This window comes from Phascolarctos cinereus, unplaced genomic scaffold (genome assembly GCF_003287225.1).
Source record: "Phascolarctos cinereus isolate Bilbo 61053 unplaced genomic scaffold, phaCin_HiC Scaffold_4;HRSCAF=312, whole genome shotgun sequence".
NCBI classification, from domain to species: Eukaryota; Metazoa; Chordata; class Mammalia; order Diprotodontia; family Phascolarctidae; genus Phascolarctos; species Phascolarctos cinereus.
Genome location: NW_027555847.1, coordinates 372954712 through 372975338, shown reverse-complemented (window position 1 = coordinate 372975338; position 20627 = coordinate 372954712). Strand labels below are relative to the sequence as shown.

Below are 20627 nucleotides of genomic sequence, written 5' to 3'. Positions count from 1 at the left end.
GATACTGGAGTGGTTTGCCATCTTCTCCAGCCCATTTTACAGATTAGGAAACTGAGGCTAACAGGGTTAAGCAACTTGCCCAGGGTCCTGACTCCAGGCCTGGAGCTCTATCCACTGAGCCACCTAGCTGCCCAATGCATCCTTGGGGACATTAATATAAGTATAATGTCCATACTGAGGAAGGCATACCCTGTCTTACTCAGACCAGAATATCAGTACTATATCCTCTTCTAATTAATATATTTTAAGATGGGCACTAACAATCTGGAGCACATCTACAAGAAATGGCTACAATTTATACCTTATAAAGATCAGTTGAATGAACTGGAATAAATTGGAAAAGAGAAGACTTTTGTGGGACTTCATGGATTTCTTTAACTATTTGAAGAATTATCATATGGAAGAATGAAGCATTCTAGTTAAAAGGTAGAATAAAGGTCAAAGGGTGAAATTTAGAAGGTAAATGTTGGTTCTAAAAAACAAAAACAACCACCACCAACAACAACAAAAAAAATGCACTTAACATTTAGAGTTGTCCAAAAATAAAATGAGCTTGTGGTATTGAGCTGTCTATCCAACACTTAGGCTATTTAAGCAAGGGCTGTACAAATACTTATGAGGGATGCTTCAGGTGGGATTAATCATTTGGATAAAGGTTGGACTCTTTACCTTCTGAGATCTCTCTCAACTCAAGAAATGATGATTCTGTGAACCTTTAACCATTTACTAAGCTAAATGTTTATCCTTGAATTCACCTTCTTATAAAAAGAAATTCACTGTGGAATTTTGGTAATATGGCCAAAAGAAGACTGATCAGTGGAGAAAGGAGGCAGGTGGACCACATGACTCTAGCTTAGGTAGTTTCTGTGACTTCATGAAAAAATCATTGAGCACCTCTGCTTTTGGCTCATCTCAATAAATTAAGGGAATGCTTTTCTTTTATTGGGGACGCTAGGCAAGCTGACAGAGTTTTCTCATGCACTGTTAGGGACAAATGAAAATTTAATAACAATAAAACACAATACTTGATTAGGTGAGATACATTAAAAAAAATATAATTAAAACCTATGTAGCCTTGACGAGCAGCTGATTCAGAAGAGAATCAAGTCAGAGGTCCCTCTGATTCATTTTAACACATTTTTCACTTGAAGTTCTCCTTTGCTATACATGTTAATGTCAGAAATCATTTAACAGCCCTACATCAATTGAACCTGCCTAGTTTTAAACAGCTCCTGGGTGGTACAGTGGATAGAGCACTGGGCCTGGAGTCAGGAAGACCTGGGCTCAAATCTGTCCTCAGACACTTACTAGCTGTATGACCCTGGGCAAGTCATTTAACCCTGTTGGCCTCAGTTTCCTAATCTGTAAAATTAGCTGGAGAAGGAACTGGCAAACCACTCCAGTATCTTTGTCAAGAAAATCCCAAATGGGGTCATGAAGAGTTAGACATGACTGAAACAACTGAACAACAACAAAAATAATAAAATGGATGATGATGATGATGATGACTACTGATAACTATTATACATCACAAATTTTCTGGCTGTCTCAAGGAGCGTAAGATTGCCAAGGTCCAAAAAACTAAAAACTTTCTGAAAAAAAGTGATTCCAAGCAGGGCTGTGTGTATTTACAAAGGTGAGAAAGAGGAAGATGAAAACAGAAGCTTAGAAGAAGGAAGGTTGCTGGCACGTTTGTGGGACAGTAAGTAGGATCATTTGACTATAGTACAATAGTCTTTAGAAGGTCATAGTAGAAGATAAGGCGAGGAAAACAGTGACAAGTTGTTCTTTTTCCTCTACTCACTTCTCAGAGACTTGAAGTACAATGCCAGGCCTTAATCTAAATTTTAATGCAAGTATGTAAACTTCTTAAGGGCCAGACTGATGTTTTGTCTGTTTGCCTTTCTTTGTATTCCCCAGTGTTCAGCTCAGTGCCTGTCATAAAGTATATGTTTGGTATATGTACTTCCTGTATTGATTAATTGGAATGTAGAATTCATTATCTAAACATCCACCTATTCTCAGAAAATGTCTCCCAGCAAAATAAAGGTCAGTCGCAGGAAGCTATCCGTTTTTACTCTGATGGCCTTGTCTTATTAAAATTCATTTTTTCAGTGGTCAGATCTCAAATTCCCTATAATAATAATGTGTAATTTATATAACCCTTCATACATTTTAGAATAAAATATGATATATAAATGTGATGGAATAATACTATGGTGCCATAAAGAGTGATGGAAGGCATAGTTTCAAAGAAACTCGGAAACAGTGGTATGAAGTGATACAAAATGAAGTGAGCACAACCAGGAGAACAATAAGACAATCCCAACATCATTATAAAGATAAATAACTTTGAAACACTTAAGAATTCTGATAGAAGAAATGACCACAATTCTAGATGACTGATGATGACAGATGGTATCCATTTTTTGAAAAAGAAGCAATGAACTCAGGGTGTAGAATGAAACAAATATTTTTGAACATGTCCAATGCAGGATTTTGTTTTGTTCAACTCCTCATATTTATTTTCTTTTTTTCAGTGGGAGGAAGGGGAAGTGAGGGACAGAAAATAGATTTTTGTTCATTTAAAAAATAAAATTTTACAAAAGAAGACACTGACATTTTTTTTTGGTTCAATCTATTACTCCAGCCCTCTATAACTAGCTGACTTTGGATCATGCTTTATTCCTTACATTCATTCAACAGGACATAGAGCCAAGCTAGCAAGGGCTTTTTACCATATGACCTGCCACCATATATATGGCTATACACACACATATAGGTGTGTATACATGTATGTACACACATGTATTTATACATACACAAATGTGTGTATGCATGCATATATACAAACATACACATACATATTCCTCACAGATACAGCTTTCCATGTCTTATTCAGGGAACTATAATTAAATTAATATCAACAGTTCTACTGGAAATGATACCATAATCTACTTCCCTATGGCTCTATTGACAGTTCTTGTTTTTTGCTCCTAAAGTTCCATTCCCCAGTCATGATCTAAGTGCTGCGAGCACACAGGAAGGGGACTCATCATACTATAGTACAGGAAGAGACCAACACTTATGTCTTTGTATCACCTAGTACAATGTCTTGCATATAATAGGTGCTTAATTTACTTCTTAACCGACTGATTATATATCAAAGAGAGAGAGAAGATACTGTGCGATTATCCTCATTTAACAGATCAGAAAGGCAGTGTGGTATATTGAGAGCTGGCCTCAAGTCCAGGAAGTCCTGGATTCATCTCCTTACTGGCTGTGATCCTGGGCAAGTCACTTAACCTTTAGGTAAATCTCTAAGACTGTAAGTGGCAGAGAAAATAGGGGTCTGCGTAATCAGAGGGGATTTTCTCACCTAAGAGTTCTCTATGTAATCACAAGTGTCGTCCCTATCCATAATAAATAAGTAAACTGTGTCAGGAAAAGCATTCACGAACTGTGATAAGACTCAAGACTACAAAATCCTGTACTCACTGGACGTTGTATCAATTTGCCATAAGTTTTTGCAAAGAAAAAAAAACCTGATTTGGTCCAATAAATAGGCTCTGGGATATCACTTACAGTACAGGTTCAATCAGATATTTTTAAAGGAATATTTTTAAAGCAACATTTTTTAAAGGAATCATTTTATGGTAAGATGAAAGAGAGAAACCAAAGTAACTTTCAACTTTCTCTGAAAGAAGAGCTGAGGATCCCAAGAAAGTGAGTCAAATCTAGTTAGTTCTTAAGAGGAGGCAGGGGTTTTGATAAGAATGGTTTCCTCAAGGAATTCTTTTTGTTTTTTAGACTCTTTTCCAAAGGACTTACGTTTCATCAAACCAGCAGTTACAGAAGGGCTTTGAAAGGTCATTGTGTCCATTTGCCTGCTTCCACTGAGTACTATAGAAACTATGGACAGAAGGCTGTCGATTTTATTTTAAAAAATTTTCAGGAAGAGAAAATATGTAGTCTTAACAACTGGCAAATTTATCAAGCATCATAAATTCTTCCTGCTAAAACATCCATTGATTCCCTTGTTTCTTAATGGAAATGGAAACAAATTACCCATCACCATTTGCCTGTGTCAAATGGAACAACATAAGGAAAATATTTTGCAAACCGTAGAGTACTATACAGATGTTGTTACTCACTCATTTTCAGTCGTGTCATGACCCCATCTGAGGTTTTCTTGGCAAAGACCCTGTAGTGGTTTGCCGTTTTCTTCTCCAGCTCATTTGACAGATGAGGAAACATAGACCAACATGGTTAAGTGACTTGTCCAGAGTCACCCAGCTAATAAGTGTCTGAGGCCAAATTTGAACTCAAGAAGGTAAGCCTTGTTTTGTTTTCTTTTGGTGAGGCAATTGGGGTTAAGGGACTTGCCCAGGGTCACACAGCTAGTAAGTGTCAAGTGTCTGGTCTGAGACTTTATTTGTACTGAGGTCCTCCTGACTCCAGGGACGGTGGTCTATCTACTGAGCCACCTAGCAGCCCCAAGAAGACAAGTCTTAACCAGCACTCTATCCAATGCGCCACCTAATATACAAATATATTACAAATGTAATACAATCTAATACAAATGTTAGCTACACTTATCTCAGTCTATTCATCTTTTCCATAGGATACCAACAGAAATGGTCCAAGGACAAGTTGCTATCCTATTATTTCTTTGCATTTAAAGTTCTGCAGATTCTTCAATAGGTGAACGAAATGATGTTTTTTTGTAATGGATTAAGATGACTGTGATACAAGCTCATCTTCTGTAGACTCACTGGTTCTTCAGGATAGAGTAGGAGGGATAACATATACCTCATCCTCTTCCCACGTGATTTTATTTTCTTCCTCTGGATTGCTACATTTTGAAAGCTTTTCATTTCATATAGCTTGGAGATTTTGTGTATTTAGAATGAGATAAATTTTTAAAATCATTCTTAGACTTTTTGAATTAACCTTATGTTTGGGGAGTTGTTGGCTCCTGTTCTGTCTGTAATAACATTGTAGCCCTAGCAGAGTTTATTTGCTGAATTCTCCAGGCCATTTGAGGATTTACATTTGTAGTATAGGGATTGATCACCTGTTAGTTTATAAAGAATAATAAGCTTTTGATGTATAATTTTAGCCAACTGATCTTATCTTTTTAGGTTGCCAGTTTGATGCTAAATTTCTATACTCTGCAGTGATATGTTGCATATATTTCATCCTTTCATTGTATAATCTGTATCATTAACTCTAGGCTCCTGAAGGATAACTTTTTTCTGGAATTTCTCATGGCAATGGCCTGACCCTGGATAGCTATCATAAAGCCTCTGTTTTCATAAACAAAGCTGTGCAGTGCAGTCATTTGCCTGAACCTTTGGTGCTGACATATTGATGGTTGAGTTCATTTGGATGTTGCCCATGGAGTGACTTTTTACTGTACTCTTAAATCTTAGCCATTTCATCATCTTTGTTCAGAGATAAACCACTTAGGGTTACATTACACAAACCCAATAATAGGGACCATTGTTAGCCTTTAATAATAATAGCTGGCTGGCATTCATACAGCACTTTACATATGCTATTTCATTTCATCTTTACAACAACCCTAGGAGGTAGGTATTATTATTATCCCCATTTTACAGATAAGGAAACTGAAGCTGGGAGAAATTGTGACTTGCTTAGGGTTACACAGATAGTTAGTTTCTAAGGATGCTTTTGAACTCAGGTCTTCCTGACTCCAAGCCTAGCACTTTATCCATAGCCACCTAGCTGCCTTTCCCATTGCTTTATGAGATGTTCCCAAAAACATTTGTCCAAATTTTTAACCCACTATTTGCGCTGAGAACATTCTTCAACCTTCTCCCTCCTTTCTGATGAGGAAAATATTCATCCTTCTAGACTTGTGATGAGATCTGATGTTTGGGATTTTGTTTGAACACTGTTTAGATGCATCGTCTTCCATTTTATCATGTCAAATATGTAAGGCTAGGCATGGCACAGGTGTTAATGCTCTTGCCCTTCCTACTGATCTGCTCGGCCTTTTAACGTACATAACTTCAGCCTTCTCCTTAATAGCTTCATGCTAGATGGTTCCTGACATCTAGAGGCATTTAATTCTCCTATTAACAAAGCTGGGTTGAAGTTTGCATCAGAAAGGAAGCAAGTAAAATAATTTGCTAGCTAGCAATCCATAAGCCACTGTGAATGGAGTCTCAGACACATACTAGGTGAGTGACTCTTGAAAAGTCACATAACCCCTGTGTGCCTCAGTTTCCTTATCTGTAAAATGGAGATAGTAAAAGCACCTACCTCCCAGGGTAGTTGTGAGAATCAAATTAAATAATAACATAAAGCACTTAGCATAGCCTGACACACAGTAGGTGCTATATAAATGTTAGCTATTATTATCCAGTGCTTGGCACAGTGTCTGACACATAATAGGCACTAAATAAATATTGATTGATTGATTGATTTAAAAAGAAAGCTTGGGTGGGAGATGTGATATTCTATCTTTCTTCAAGTATCTGAAGACCCATTACATAGAAAAGGGACTAGAATTTTTCTCTGTGGCCCTAAACTATGAGCAATGAGTATAAGAGGCAAAAAGGAAGCTATAGCCTTCTGGTAAGGGAAAGCCTTTTAAAAGTTAGTGCTAACCACAGATAGAAAAGTGATTCTAGTGCTGGTGGATTTCCCATCCCCAAATGTCTTGAAGCAAAGGCTGAATGACCATTTGTGGAGGGGGATCTTATTCAGGTATAGGTTAGACATGAAGGCACTAAAGTCTCTTCCAACTCTGAGATTCTGGGATTCAACCTCTTCGGTCCCAATTTAACATCTCTAGTACCTCTACCTTTATCTGACAAGTTCCTTCTTCTCTGACCTTCAGTCACTCCAGAGCTCTACCCTGGAATCTCCCCAAGTCCTTTATAGATCTTTTTTTTTTTTCTGCCATGGTGGCCCAAACTAGGCAAAATACCTTATGGTGAGTTTGATCAAAAAAGAATCCCTTTCAAAACAAAAAAGCAGAAATAGGCCAATCCAAAGAGCCACAACTATGTTTTTTTTAAAGATAACAATAAAAACTAAAAAAAAACAACCCTATACTCAAAATGTGAATTTAGAAGCTTTGAAAATGAAAAGGTTATTTTTGTTATCTTGTTAAAGTTAATATGCACATCAAAAAAAAAACAGTAAACAACACAGCAAATGGTTTCATAAACAATCTTATTTTTATTTTTTTAATAGGTATTGAATGCTTGTTTTTGATGGTGGTTACTAAGTATAGAATACTTGTAAAGAAGCATTATTCTTCATGGAAGTCAGGTAGTCATTCAGTTTTCATATAAAGCATCATACCAACTCTCAGTACCACAGGTAGAGGAAAGTGGTTTGCTTTGAATCAAATCTCAGGCCTCATTACACTAAAACTGCCTTCCATACCTCACTCAAGCTGAAGACCAACATAAAGCCAACCCCTCCCCCCACCTCTCAATTCCCACTCCCATCTCTTCCTATTAGTCACAGCTGAGAAGAAAAGCACAAAGCAACACAGAACAGATGGGTATGGGAAGCATAGAGGGGGTGGGCATGGATGTGATAACATACCTTAAAGCAGAGTAATTTACATTAAAGCTGCTTCCTACCTCACCCACCACGTTTCTCCCTATACCACCTAGGCAAAAGCAAAAAAAATCTACCCTCCCACCCTGCAACTAGTTCAATAAAGAATTAGATGTCTAATCATATGACCATTTCCTATTATTAACAAAGGTGAAAATTTTCCCTAACCTTAGTCCTCAGTAGCTGCTGGAAAGCCAGCTATTACCAAAGGAATGGAATAAAAACACAGACATGAAATTTAAGAGCATGATGAGAGTTCACGACTACTGCATCTTTCTGTGATACCTACTCTTTTGACTAAGGCCTGAGAATACATTATTTAGTGCACCAATCATGACCTATGGGTATACTATGAATAATAACTACTGACATTTATATAGTGTTTTAAAGTTTGCAAAATGTTTTACATGAACTGAGCTTCATTTCAGTCTCAATAACCCTGTGATATACGTGATATAAGAATTATCTACATTTCATACAAAGACAAACTGAGGTTTAAAGAAGTTAACTGATTTTTATCAGGGTCACAAAGTTAGCAAACACCAGAGAAAGAATGGGAACCCGGATCTTTCTAAGTCCACTACTTCACCATGCCACACTGCCCTTCAAAAGATCCCAGAAGTACTGGCTGAAAACTGAGAAAATGAAATCCAAACTCCAAGCCCCAAAACTGATCTTGTTAACAGCTAAAGCTAGCCAGATAAAGATAATAACGACTAGATGCATACTGATGAAATGCCACAAAATCTGCTACATCTGGTGATATGATATCAATTTAAGAGAGGAAGAATTAACAACATTTAATCAGATATTAAAGGAATCTACTGATAGTGAAAAATGGGAAGTATCCTTTGAGAACTCTGAGAATTGTTTTTAGAACCAAAGGAAATGACCATTGTTTATATTAGAACCGTGTCACTTTGACCTTCTGATTGAGTATTCAGCCATAAATGAATAATCCTCTGGGGGTCATAGGACAAAGTATTATCATCCCCACTTGCCATATGTGGCAAATTGTCTTGTGGAACAGAAATGACGTACTTAACACCACCCAATTACTTAATTGGAGAGCCAGATCTAGCCCTCAGGAGTTGTGAAAAGTTGACCAGTATTTCATTCACTACATGGATCTTGACTTCTGGCCTCAAATACCATTGCCAGGTCTCATCCACTCTACCTCCACAAAATCTCTAGCATCTGCCCCATGTCTCCACTCGCACAGCCACCATGCTAACTCATGCCCTCCTCATCTCACTATTACAGTAGCCTCCTAGTTTATCTCCCTGTCTCAAGTCTCTCCCTTTCCAAGTCCTTCACACAACTGCCAAAGAGACATTTTCTTCCTTCTTTATATATTAGTTTATTGATATAGTGTCTTTTCATATTGTCTTCATTTCTAAATATATCCCTTCACAGAGACTCATCTCTAGTGTCCTCCACATGGACACCAAAGTATTTTTTCTAAAGTGCAGAAGCTATCATGGCACATTTTCCTTCATCTTATTCCCTTCTTCCCACATACACACATTCAACAAATCCCACTGGTTCCCTCCTCTCCAATTTCCCTCAAGATTCCACATAAGCACCACCTTTTATAAAAAAACTTTTCTTGACTCCCCCCCACCTTCTTTATAATAACAACCTTGCTATTGTTGAGTCATTTTCAATTGTGTCTGACTCTTTGGGACCCCGTTTGGGGTTTTCTTGGCAAAGATACTGGGGTGGTTTGCCATTTCCTTCTCCAGCTCATTTTGCAGATGAGGAAATAGAGGCAAACAGGATTAAGCAACATGCCCAGGGTCACATAGCTAGCAAGTGTCTGAGGTTAGATTTGAACTCAGGAAGAGAAGTCTTCCTGACTCCAGCCCAATGCTCTATCCAATGTGCCACCCAGCTTACCCTAACTACCTTGTACTACTTTGTAAATATATATATATATACACACACATATATGTAAATATGCATATATACAAATTAAACATATATAAAATGCATTTTATGTATACATTATGTGCATATGTATATATATGCACATATATATACACACACATACATCTATACTTATAATTAGACATGCTGCCTCCCTCATTAGAATATAAGCTCCTTGAGGGTAAAAACTGCTTCACTTTTGTCTTTGAATTTCCATAGCTTAGTATACTGCCTGGCACATAATAAGTAATTGATTAACAAATGCTTGCTCATTGACTGAAAGAGTAAAACAAAAAATCAACCATGCTTGATATTATATATAATATCCCATACCCATAATCCCCCACCTCTGCAAATAACAGAAGGTAGCCCATTTTCTTCACTCTTCTCTGTATCCAAAAGCCTAAATTACAATGACAGTGTTCATTTTCTTTTCATTTATCTTATTGTAGTAATTGTGTCAATTGTTTTCTTGATTTTGCTGACCATTTTGCATTGATTCATATAAGCTCCTTATACATCTCTGAATTCTTCATATTTATGGTGGATAATATTCAATTATAATTTACACCTTAATTTGTACAGTTATTGTACAACTGATAGGCATCTCCTTTGTTTCAAGTTCTTTGATAACCACAAAAAAGTGTTGCCACAAATACTTTGGTCTATATGGGATTTCTTTCTGTCTCTGACCTCTTTGGCATACGTCCAGTAAAGGGACCTCTGTAAAAAAGTATGGCCTGCCTGCTGTTTGTCACACATGACATTCCATCTCCCATCTCCACCCCTTTGCAATGGCCACCTCTCATACCCAGAATTCACTTCCCCTCACCTCTGCCTTTGCAATCCCTGATTTCCTAAAAGACTCTATCGTGGTTCCACTTTCTATAAGAAACCTTTTATGATCATCCCCCAGGTGTTAGTACACCTCCCTCTCAAAATAACTTGTATTTATTTTGTATACAAAGAAGCAAGGATGGCAAAGTAGATAGAGAGCTGGCCTCAAAGCTAGAAGACCTGGGTTCAAATCCTGCCTCAGATTCCTATTGTGGCTGTAACCCAGAACCCTTTTTGGTGTTCTGGACAACTCTCTAAGATTATAATTTCACAGAACAGGTGCTGTTGTCCACAGGTAAAGGAAGTTACTATATTGGAAAGTTCCCTTGACAAATGAAGCCATACATCCAGTCTCTGTCCTTATCCTGATAACTTTTACATGTACGTTATCTCACTCATTAGCTAATAAGCTTCTCAAGGGGAGAAAAGGTTTCACTTTTGTCTTTGTATCTCCAGCACTTAGCTAAGCAGAATTCTAATCATTCCAGAATAACTGGACCAATGCACAGCTTTATCAAGTGCATTAGTGTGGCTGTGTTCCCACAGCTCCTCCAACGTTGACTTTTTCCATTTTTTTCCTCTTTGCCAACTTTCTGGGTGTGAAGTAAAACCTAAATTATACCAATTCAAATATCTCTTATTATTAGTGATTTGGAGTAATCTTTCATATAGTTGTTAATAATTTGCAATTTTTATTTGAGAACTGTTTGTTCATACCATTTGATGATTTATCAGGTAACAAGTAATATTCCTAAAGCACATGCGTGGCCAGTGTACTTCCTTGTTCAACACTCTCCTTGTATCAGCACACTGATATCGAAGAGCCAGCATGGTTTCATCAAGAACAAATCCTGCCAGACTAACCTGATTTCTTTTTTGGACAAAAATAAATCAGTAGGTGAGGGGAATGCTGTGGGTGTAGTTTACCTAGATACTAACGAAACACTGATAAAGTATTTCATATTATTCTTGTGGCAAATATGAAGAGATGTGGATTACACAACTATACGGTCATGTGGATTCAAAATTGGGTGAAGAGCCACATTCAAAGAGAAGGAATTGTCAATGGTTCAGCACCATATAGCCAGTCTGTGATGGAGAACCAAAGCAATCTGTGTTTGGGCTTTTGCTGTTTGATATATTTGTCACTGACTTCAATAAAGGCATAAATACTATGCTTATCTCACTTGCAAATAACATCAAACAGGGAGAGACAGCAAACATGCTGGATGACAGAGCTAGAACCCAAAAGCATCTTAAGAGACTACAGCACTGGGTTAAATCTAACAAGATGAAATTCAATAGAGATAAATGTAAAGTGCTTAGGATAGTGCCCGGCACAAAGCAGACATTTAATAAATGCCTATTTGACTACTGACTATAAAGTCTTACACTTGGGTGCTAGAAGAAAATCTAGCCTCAGAAGTATGAACTACAGAAGGCATGGTGAGATAGCAGTTCTGAAAAAAAAAAAAGGAAAAAAGATCTAGAGGTTTTAGGGGATCACAGTGTCAATATGAGGTAGCAGTGTTATGGAACAGTGAAAAAAAGCTATCGTAATCTTGAGCTACATTAAAGAGGGGCATAAGTTTGACTTTTCAGTAAAGCCCTTCATAATCTGTCCTTATCTACATTTCCAGTCAGTCTTCTTACACATATTCAACAGTCTAGTAATGATGATTTTTTTGCTGTTCATTGTACAAGAAGCTCTATCTCCCAAATCTGGACATCTTCATTGCCTGTCCCTCCCATGCTTGGAATTCTCTGCCTTCTAGTTTACTTTAAGTCTAATTAAAATCCTACTTTCTTGAAGAAATTTTTCTCAGTCTTCCTTAATGTTAGTGCCTTCCCTCTAAGATTATTTCTACTGTTCTCATTCTCTCTCTCCTACTCCTCCTCCCCATATATATACACACACACCTATATATATGTATGTGTGTATATGTGCATGTATGAGTATATACATATGTGTATGCATATGTTTGTGTGATGTATATTTTAAAATATTGTTTATACATAGCCATTTGCATGTTGTCCTCCCCATTAATTCGTAAGCTCCTTGAAGGCAGGTACTGTTTTTGCCCTTGTACTCTCAGGGCTTTTCATAGCATTTAAAAATATAGTAGATGCTTTATAAATGCTTTCTGATTGGACTTGTTGACTCAAGAGTCTCACTGTATTCTGCCCTTGTCTGGAGTATTGCAGTAAGATCCAGTCACCACCACGGTTTAAGAAGACTGATACTGTGAAGAGTGTTCAGAAGAAGGTATCTAAAATGGTAAGGGAACTTGAGTATGTGTCATGAGGATCTGTTGAAGGAATTAGATATTTTTAGTCTGAGGAACAAGAGTCTCATGGGAGACAAAGTAGTTGCCTTTAAGGGCTGCCATGAGGGAAGAGGGATTAGACTTGTTCACTTAGACCACAGAGGATAGAACTGAGAGCAGTGAGTAGAAGTGAAAAGAAATCAAGTTCAGATTTAACATCAGGAAAAACTTCCTTACAATTGGAGCTGTCCAAACATAGAACGGACTGCCTGCCTCAAGAGTTGGTCCCTTCTTCCTCTCCATGGAGTCTATTCAAGCAGGGACTGGCTGACCATTTGTTGGTTATGTTCTAGTGGAGATTCCTTTTGTGTATGGGTTAAACAAAGTGGCTGCTGAGATCTCCTGCAAATCTGACTTTCTCTGAGTCTATGATCCTCATGGCTCTTACTTGCCTCTAACACCAAGTACAAATTCCTATACCTGTCATTTAAAGACCTTCACAAGTTGACCCCAACCTACTTTTCCAGGATTATTATATACTGCTGCCTTCCATGTACTCTAAGTTCCAGCCAAATTCAACTATTTGCTGTAACTGGCTGACATAATTATATTTCCTGTCTCTGTGTCTTTGCACAGGGTATCCTCTCCTTCTTGGAATGGACTCCCTTCTTATATCCTCTCTATGACATCTCTAGCTCCCTTCAGAGATCAGTTCAGGTAGTATGTGGTACTACTTAAAGTCTTTATCCCCCCTCAACTACTTCCCCCACAACCATCATCACTTAAAATTACATGGAAACATATATACATCTATATATATTTCCACTGATACAATGTAAGCTCCTTGAGGACAAAGTCTGCTTTGTTTTGCTCTTTGGATCCCCAGCACTGGGACTGGGACATAGTGGTCCTCAGTAAATACTTGCTGATTGACCAATATCTAAGTATTACTTTAAGCAGATTACATTTGGCAACATACGGTGTCATTCTCTACAACAAAAATTTCGGATAAGTATTGATTGAGAAACTCTGGGATGGCATGTGTTTGTGGCTTTAGGTCCAACCTCCAGTAAGATATTCATACCACATTTACTGTGAATTATGCCATCTGAGACCAAAGGTTATAATCATTTTGGCTCAGTCTTACCCTTACCACATTTAATAAAAATGAAATGACTGGAAATCTTCCTATCAAGTAGGCTGATTCTCTGGATCTTGCTATTGGTTTTGAATTTGACCATTCTATTGCTATAATGAAATAACCTTTTATATCCCCAGCTTTACATCTCACGATAACATGCTATAAATCAGTAAGAAAAATGTTAAAATGACCTTTTCCAATAGAAACTTTTGTTGGTATGAATATCACAAACCCAGAACCACTAAAAAAGCATGTGCTTACACAGGTGAGATATTTTCTCCCTCACAATCCCTTCCTCCCCACCCTAGACATATCAGTGGATGATACCCACTCAAGAAGCAATATGTGCTACCAGCCAAAAGGATGCAGCCTCAGAGTTTTAACTGTAATTGGTACTTTTGATAAATTGTTAATGGAGAGAAGTGCTCCACTTCATATGCAGAAGGCTTGACACAAGAATTGAGGTCCTTTTCCATTTAAGAATCATGTCAATCCTCCAGGCAAGCAGCAGACAATTCAGCTACCCACAGGAGAGTGGAGTCGGGGGCAGAGTGGGAGCTCTTTCTTATCCATTAATTTTAAACAACAACAACAAAACCCCAGGATTTTTCAAACCACTTGCAACCTGAGGATATAATCTAATAGTTATCTCCAAGAGCTGCCATAGCTAAAAGAAAAATGGTGAGTCAAAAAGGTCAATTGAGGAAAGCACAACATCAAACATCGTACCCCTAGAAAGTGAGTACTCTTAGACTAGAAACTGGGGGGGGAGTCAACAAGAAAGAAAGGAGGTGAAATCTTAGGGGTATACTATTTCCTCGGTGACACTCCTACCTATTCACATCTTTGGGAAAGACAACCATAGATCTCCCAACCTGTCCTCAGCCTAGCTTGAGGATGAGAGGGATTGACAAGGACTAAGAATTTGATTATTTTTACTTCCAAGTTGCTTTCTTTCTGCCCCTTCCAACCTGAGTACCGATGTTAGGATAAAATACAGGGTATCAAATGAGTAGAAAATTAGTAAGTGTTATCAGCACTGAAGTAGATCACACCTTTGGCTGCTGTAACCCTCACCTGGCCATCTGCTTGTAGGCCTCTTCTGCCACTGCAAAGATGTGAGGGTCTATGTCCCCCATGTTTTGGCCACTGTATGCATAGATGACATCTTGTCCATAGATTGGCAACTGCTCATAAGGGTTGATGGCAACAAGCACAATACCTGCAAACATACAAAGCAGCTGGGATTAGGCAGAGCCATGATACCTGGCATAAACTTTCCAAGGCTTTATCCAGGTATATCAGGGCATGAGATTCAGTCTCTCCACAGAGCTCAAAACAAGGAAGGCAATAATTGTTTTGCATGCATATGCCTTCTCAGTTACATAATGAACTCCTTATAGGCAGAGACCTGACTTCTTGTGTTTTTATGTATTCTACACTACCACTGCCCCCCAGTCCATCCTCTACCCCTCCCCCCCACCCCACCCAAGCCTAGCATCATGCTAGGAACGTAAGAGGTGTAACCTAAACATATTTTTATTGATTAAGTCAAAAGACCCGATGAGGGTATCAGGCCTGGTGTTTTTTGGGGGGGATGGTATTAAGATAGAAGATAAGAGGATAAATGTCAGTTCAGCTGCCAAGACAGGAGAAAAAACTTAGTCTCTTTCTTCATATCATGAAAGTTTTATCTCAGAATCTCAGAACCCCCAGAAGCTGGGAGTGAGAAAAGTGAGTGTATATAGCCAAGGGCGACTGTCCAAAATCACATGTTAAGTACATTCTTTGGAACATTCTTCCTTATTCATCTTCCCAGTTATTGGTAGGGGGGGAGGCAGGTGGGCTTGAAAGTTGATAACCACAGATATCTCCAAGTGATTTGCTTACCAAAGTCTCCCCTTGGACCCTACTGTCATCTTGTCTGACTAAAGAACAGAACACAGGAGAAATGTTGACACAGTCTTTCAGTCTTTGAGAGAAGATAGGCAGGCATCAATTAACCTCAAATGTTCCACTGATGTAAAAATTGTAACTTAATTCAGAAATATTAATGAACTAGGACATAGCCCTCCACTTAAATAAGGTTTAAACAGAAAAACCCTTTTGGTTTCAACCTTTGATTAACGAAAAAAACTGATGAACTGATGAAAAAAATTGTAATGTTCAAATCCACTTTCCTAACTTAAAAAGATAGGTATACTACTAAACAGAACTACTTTTTTGATGAGTGGGGACCTCGTGGTGTTCCAGATTCATAATTCTGAAACTTGATGATTACTGACGCAGGACTGTAAGTGGAAAAAATATAAGATACTGGGTTACAAGTGTAGTGACTCCAGAACAACCCCTCAAAGTTGTTTTAAGTTATTATGAAAACCCTGACATCAGTTCATTTTGTTTTAATTTGCTTCTTTTTTATCTTTTTGTGGGGTTGGAAGAAGAGGTGACTGAACAAGGGAGTTAACAGATATGTAAAATGTCTGGGTGAGGCAACTCCCTCTACCAGTGAGGACAGCACCTGCTCTTTAACTTAGTGTCAGAGAGAGCCCTGCATCATTGAAAAGTTAATTGACTTCCCCAGGATAACACAGTATATGTCAGAGGTGAGGTTTGACCTCAGGTCTTCCCTGACCCCAAGGCTTGTTTTCCACCCCCTACACCATACTCTTTCTCTCTACCTGTGTAAAATAGAGGGGGAATTGTGAAAAAATAAAACTGCTTAATAGAAGGTATTGGATAGTAGTGTTTTATTGTATTTGAAATAAGACTTCGCCAGCTTTCAGTCAGCTTGGGGAGAATCTTATTTCACTATTTGGAAAATGCCATTTCTCAAACATTAGAAATGCCAGGCTATGTAGATCTAACTACAGCCACTCCATAGGAAAAACATCCTAATTTATTGGTTGTCATTTCAGACCAAGGTGAAAAAATATGAAAGGGGCAAAAGTCTGAAGAAGCTCAGCATAATCCATGATGTCAAGCAAGAGGAATATTCTGAAGCAACAACCAAGAATCCTCACTCTAATCCCTTGAAAATTTATAATCACTCACCTATGACTATCCCCTATTATCCAAACTCAGACACTTATTAGCTGTGTGACCCTAGGCAAGTCACTTCACCCTGTTTGCCTCAGTTTCCTCATCTGTAAAATGAGCTGGTGGAGGAAATGACAAACCACTCCAGTATCTTTGCCTGGAAAACCCAAATGGGGTCATGAAGACTAAAATGGGCAGGGCAGGACTAAATGACTCAACAACACCCCCCCTTCACCTCCATTTCTCAAAATCTCTAGCTATCTTCAAAGTACGGATCAAGTACCACCTTCTACAGAAAGCCTATGTTGATCTTCCATAGATAATTTGTATTAAATTTTCTATGTCTATGTTGTTTTCCCTACCTCCTTAATAAAAAAAAGCTCCTTGAGCGCAGGCACTGTTTCTTTTGTTTTCTCTCTTTTCTTTGTCTTTATATTGCCTATATCACATAAGATATCTCCTTTATTAAATAGTATCTCACATATAATAATAGTAATAATAACATTAACTAGCATTTATGCATTTACATTGCACTTTACCCATTTATATGGTACTTTAAAGTTTGCAAAATGTTTTACATATGTTATTTTACTTTATTCTCACAACAATCCTGAAAGGGAAGTGCTAGTTATTATTATTCTCATTTTACAGATGAGGAAACTGAGGCAGGTGAAGTTGCATGATTTGGCCAGGGTCATACAGTTATTAAGTGTCTGAAGCCAGATTTGAATGCAGGTGCCCTTGCTTGCAGGTCCAGCACTCACTCTATCCACTGTGCCACCTGAGTGTCTTTAGATACTTTAGTAAATATTTATTGAATTGAATCAGGAATGTGGACCATTTGACTCTAGATCCATTACTTTATTGTGCTTAGCACAATGGATGCTTCTTATCCTCTATAATGCTTACTGATGTTAAGCTCCTTGAGGGCCCAGATTGCATCCTGCTCCTATTTTTCCCAATGTCTAACATAGTTTTTATACCCACTATGCATTTTGTGAACATGAATGAAAAATCCTCATTAAAATAAGGGGGGAGATGAAAAAAGAGAGGAATCTATAATCCAGAATGTGGTGAACTAAGGAACTGAAAAGAAAGTCAATCCCTCCTACTCTTTCTCATGTGGTATCCAGTACTGGAATCCTTTTTGTATTGGGGTATTTGTCTGGCGGCTTCACCGAGGGCCACTAAGAATGGTTACTGCCATCTTCCAGTGTCTTCCTCTACCCCTGTTCCCCCATAAAAACAAGTCCAAATCTATTAGAAGTATGATCAATAGCTAGAGTAGGAGAAAAACACAGTTATGCAGATGCCTTCGATGTCCTCCCTCTCCTTGCAATTTCAAGTACTGGACTTGAGCAAATCCCTTCATGGGATCTGGTTCAGTGTGGACCTGTTTCCTCCTTTATTGAGCAATTATAATGACGATCATTCCCCAGGGATGCAGGGAAGGTTAATTGAGTAATGTGCACTGATTGTAAAACATGAGAGACGTTCATCAAATGCAGCAGCAAAATTAGTATTCCTGCCAAACTGGAGTTTAACACTTCTCATTTTAATGATACAACGCAGTCACAAACACAAACGCGTGCACATCATCCAAATATCAGCACTCCACTTACCACAGTAGGTGTAGATATGGTTCGACTCCAAGAAACGGACTTTTAAATTATGCAAAACTGCAGGCTCGTGAAGATAACTAAGAGCTGTTAAGTCATTTTCTCCCACCAGGATATCTGGGTTTCGTAAGAAGGGGAGCTGGTTGGTACTTAGATCAACCGGGTATTCGTGGATCTAAAGAAATACAAGTCACAGACATGGAAAAAGAGGAGTTAATTAATTCACCTGGAAGGCACTAGGCACAGCATGTTGCCTTGTTAAGTTATCTACCTCAGCTACTTGACCTTCACATAATTACTAGTGATCTCTATGACCAATAGCAATGTATTCTGAGGAACCAGAGACAGAGCGAGCAACATCTGTCCCTCCATAAGAGACCAGCCCAAGTGTAGCCTTCAAATGCTGACAGAGAGCTTAGAGAAAAGCCACATGGATATCACCGAGGATTATAACTCAGGAAGCACGATATTCTTTTAAGATGCTCCCTGGGACAGAAGGAAGGCCAGGGAGAAGAGCAGGCAAGCAGGACAGGTCTGAGAGCTACTGCTTGAATTTCTTACATGTTTAAAGAGAAAAGTAAGCTGTACATAAGAGAAATTTTCAGTTTCACATATGACTTGCTTTTCAATTCTACTAGATATATGGGAAAGACCATTTTATTTGTTTGTTGTTGTTGTTGATAGGTTTAGAAAAAATATATTACAATATACATATGAATATTTTAAAAATACATAAGTCCTGTAAGCTGCTTTCCCCCTTTACTCCAAAACATGTCCTCTCTGGGACACAGCCTCCGCTACTTTAAAGATAAGGTAATCAACTCTCTCCATTTTATAGATAAGAAAGATGAGGCATCCAAGTGTCTGGTTCCAGGGTCACAGAGGCAGAGGCAAAGGTACTTGTACATGAGAAGATATATGAGCTGACTCACATAACAAAATCTGTAGCATACACTTGATACTTTGAACAGTTTGTTTATTTTTGACCACCCTCTCTCATTCTGGATGCTCTCTTCTCCAAGTTTTTGAGACAATAATCTCACCTGGTTCTTCATTTATCTATCTGGCCATTCCTTCGCTACCTCTTTTGTTTATTCATCATCCACATTACATCCTCTAACTGTGTATGACCCCCAAAGAGCCTCCTCTCATCTTCTCCTTTTAAACACCTTCTCCTGGTAACTTCATCAGCTCCCAAGGTTTGAATTATCACCTCTGTGAAGATGACTCAGATCTATATAAACAGCTGTAGTTTCTACTCTCAAAGTTCCAGTCTCAATTGCCTATCGAAACTGGATATCCTGGAGATATCTCAAGCTCTTCATGTCCCAAACAAACTCTATCTTCCTCACAAAATAGAACCTTCTTGAAAACTTCACTTTTTCCATCAAAGGCAATATCATCCTGTCAGTCTCCATCTTTCCATCCTTCTGTCCTTCCAGTCTCCCAAGATTGCAATCTTGATGTTATTCTTAACTCCTCACTCTCCTTCACTGATGTATCCAATTACAGCAGTTGATAAATCTGGTTCTTTTTTAACCCCACAACATCTCTCAGGTCAGACTCCGTATCTTTTCACAACTTAGTTCAAGACCACATGAACTCTTGCTGGATGGTGACAAAGGTCTCTAATTGGCCTCCCTGCCTCAAGTCAGTAAAGTACATTTTCCACACTGCCACCAAAGTGATTCCTTAAACACAAATCTGACTATGTAATGCCCCTATTCAATCAATTCCATCGATCCCTATTGCCTTTGGAATAAAATAAATAAATTTTCTATTTAGCTTTTGAAGTCCTATCCAGTGTGGTCCCAGCCTCACTGGATACTGCATCCTCTCTCCCACCACGCTCTTTTAGCCAGAAAAAAGTGACTTCCTCTTTGTTTTTCCCACACAACATTCTACTCTGCATTTGCACTATACACTCTCTCCTCACCTCCATTTTATAGAGTCCTTTGCCTTCTTAACTCTCATCTCAAGCACTACCTTTTCTACATATGAATCCTTTCTTTATCCCCCAAATGCTAGTGTCCCACTTCTCAAACTACCTTGAAGTGAACTTGTATTTATTTGTCAGCACGCGCACACACACACACACACACACACACACACACACACACACACGCATAGTGAGAGACACATATGTACTTGTCTTTCCTGGTAGAATGTAAGACCTATGCAAGCAGGGAT

At 38.3% G+C, this 20627-nt stretch overlaps 1 protein-coding gene across 1 annotated transcript in view; it reads right to left on the bottom strand.

The window, feature by feature from the left end:
- MYO5B (myosin VB) overlaps positions 1 to 20627 on the bottom strand; it is a 536371-nt gene that overhangs the window by 325466 nt on the left and 190278 nt on the right. The window contains exons 3-4 of the mRNA XM_020972319.2: positions 18441 to 18612; positions 14857 to 15001 (exon numbers count right to left, since the gene is read on the bottom strand). Of these exons, the coding sequence (XP_020827978.1) occupies positions 14857 to 15001; positions 18441 to 18612 (317 nt within the window). The remainder of the gene's footprint in view (positions 1 to 14856; positions 15002 to 18440; positions 18613 to 20627) is intronic.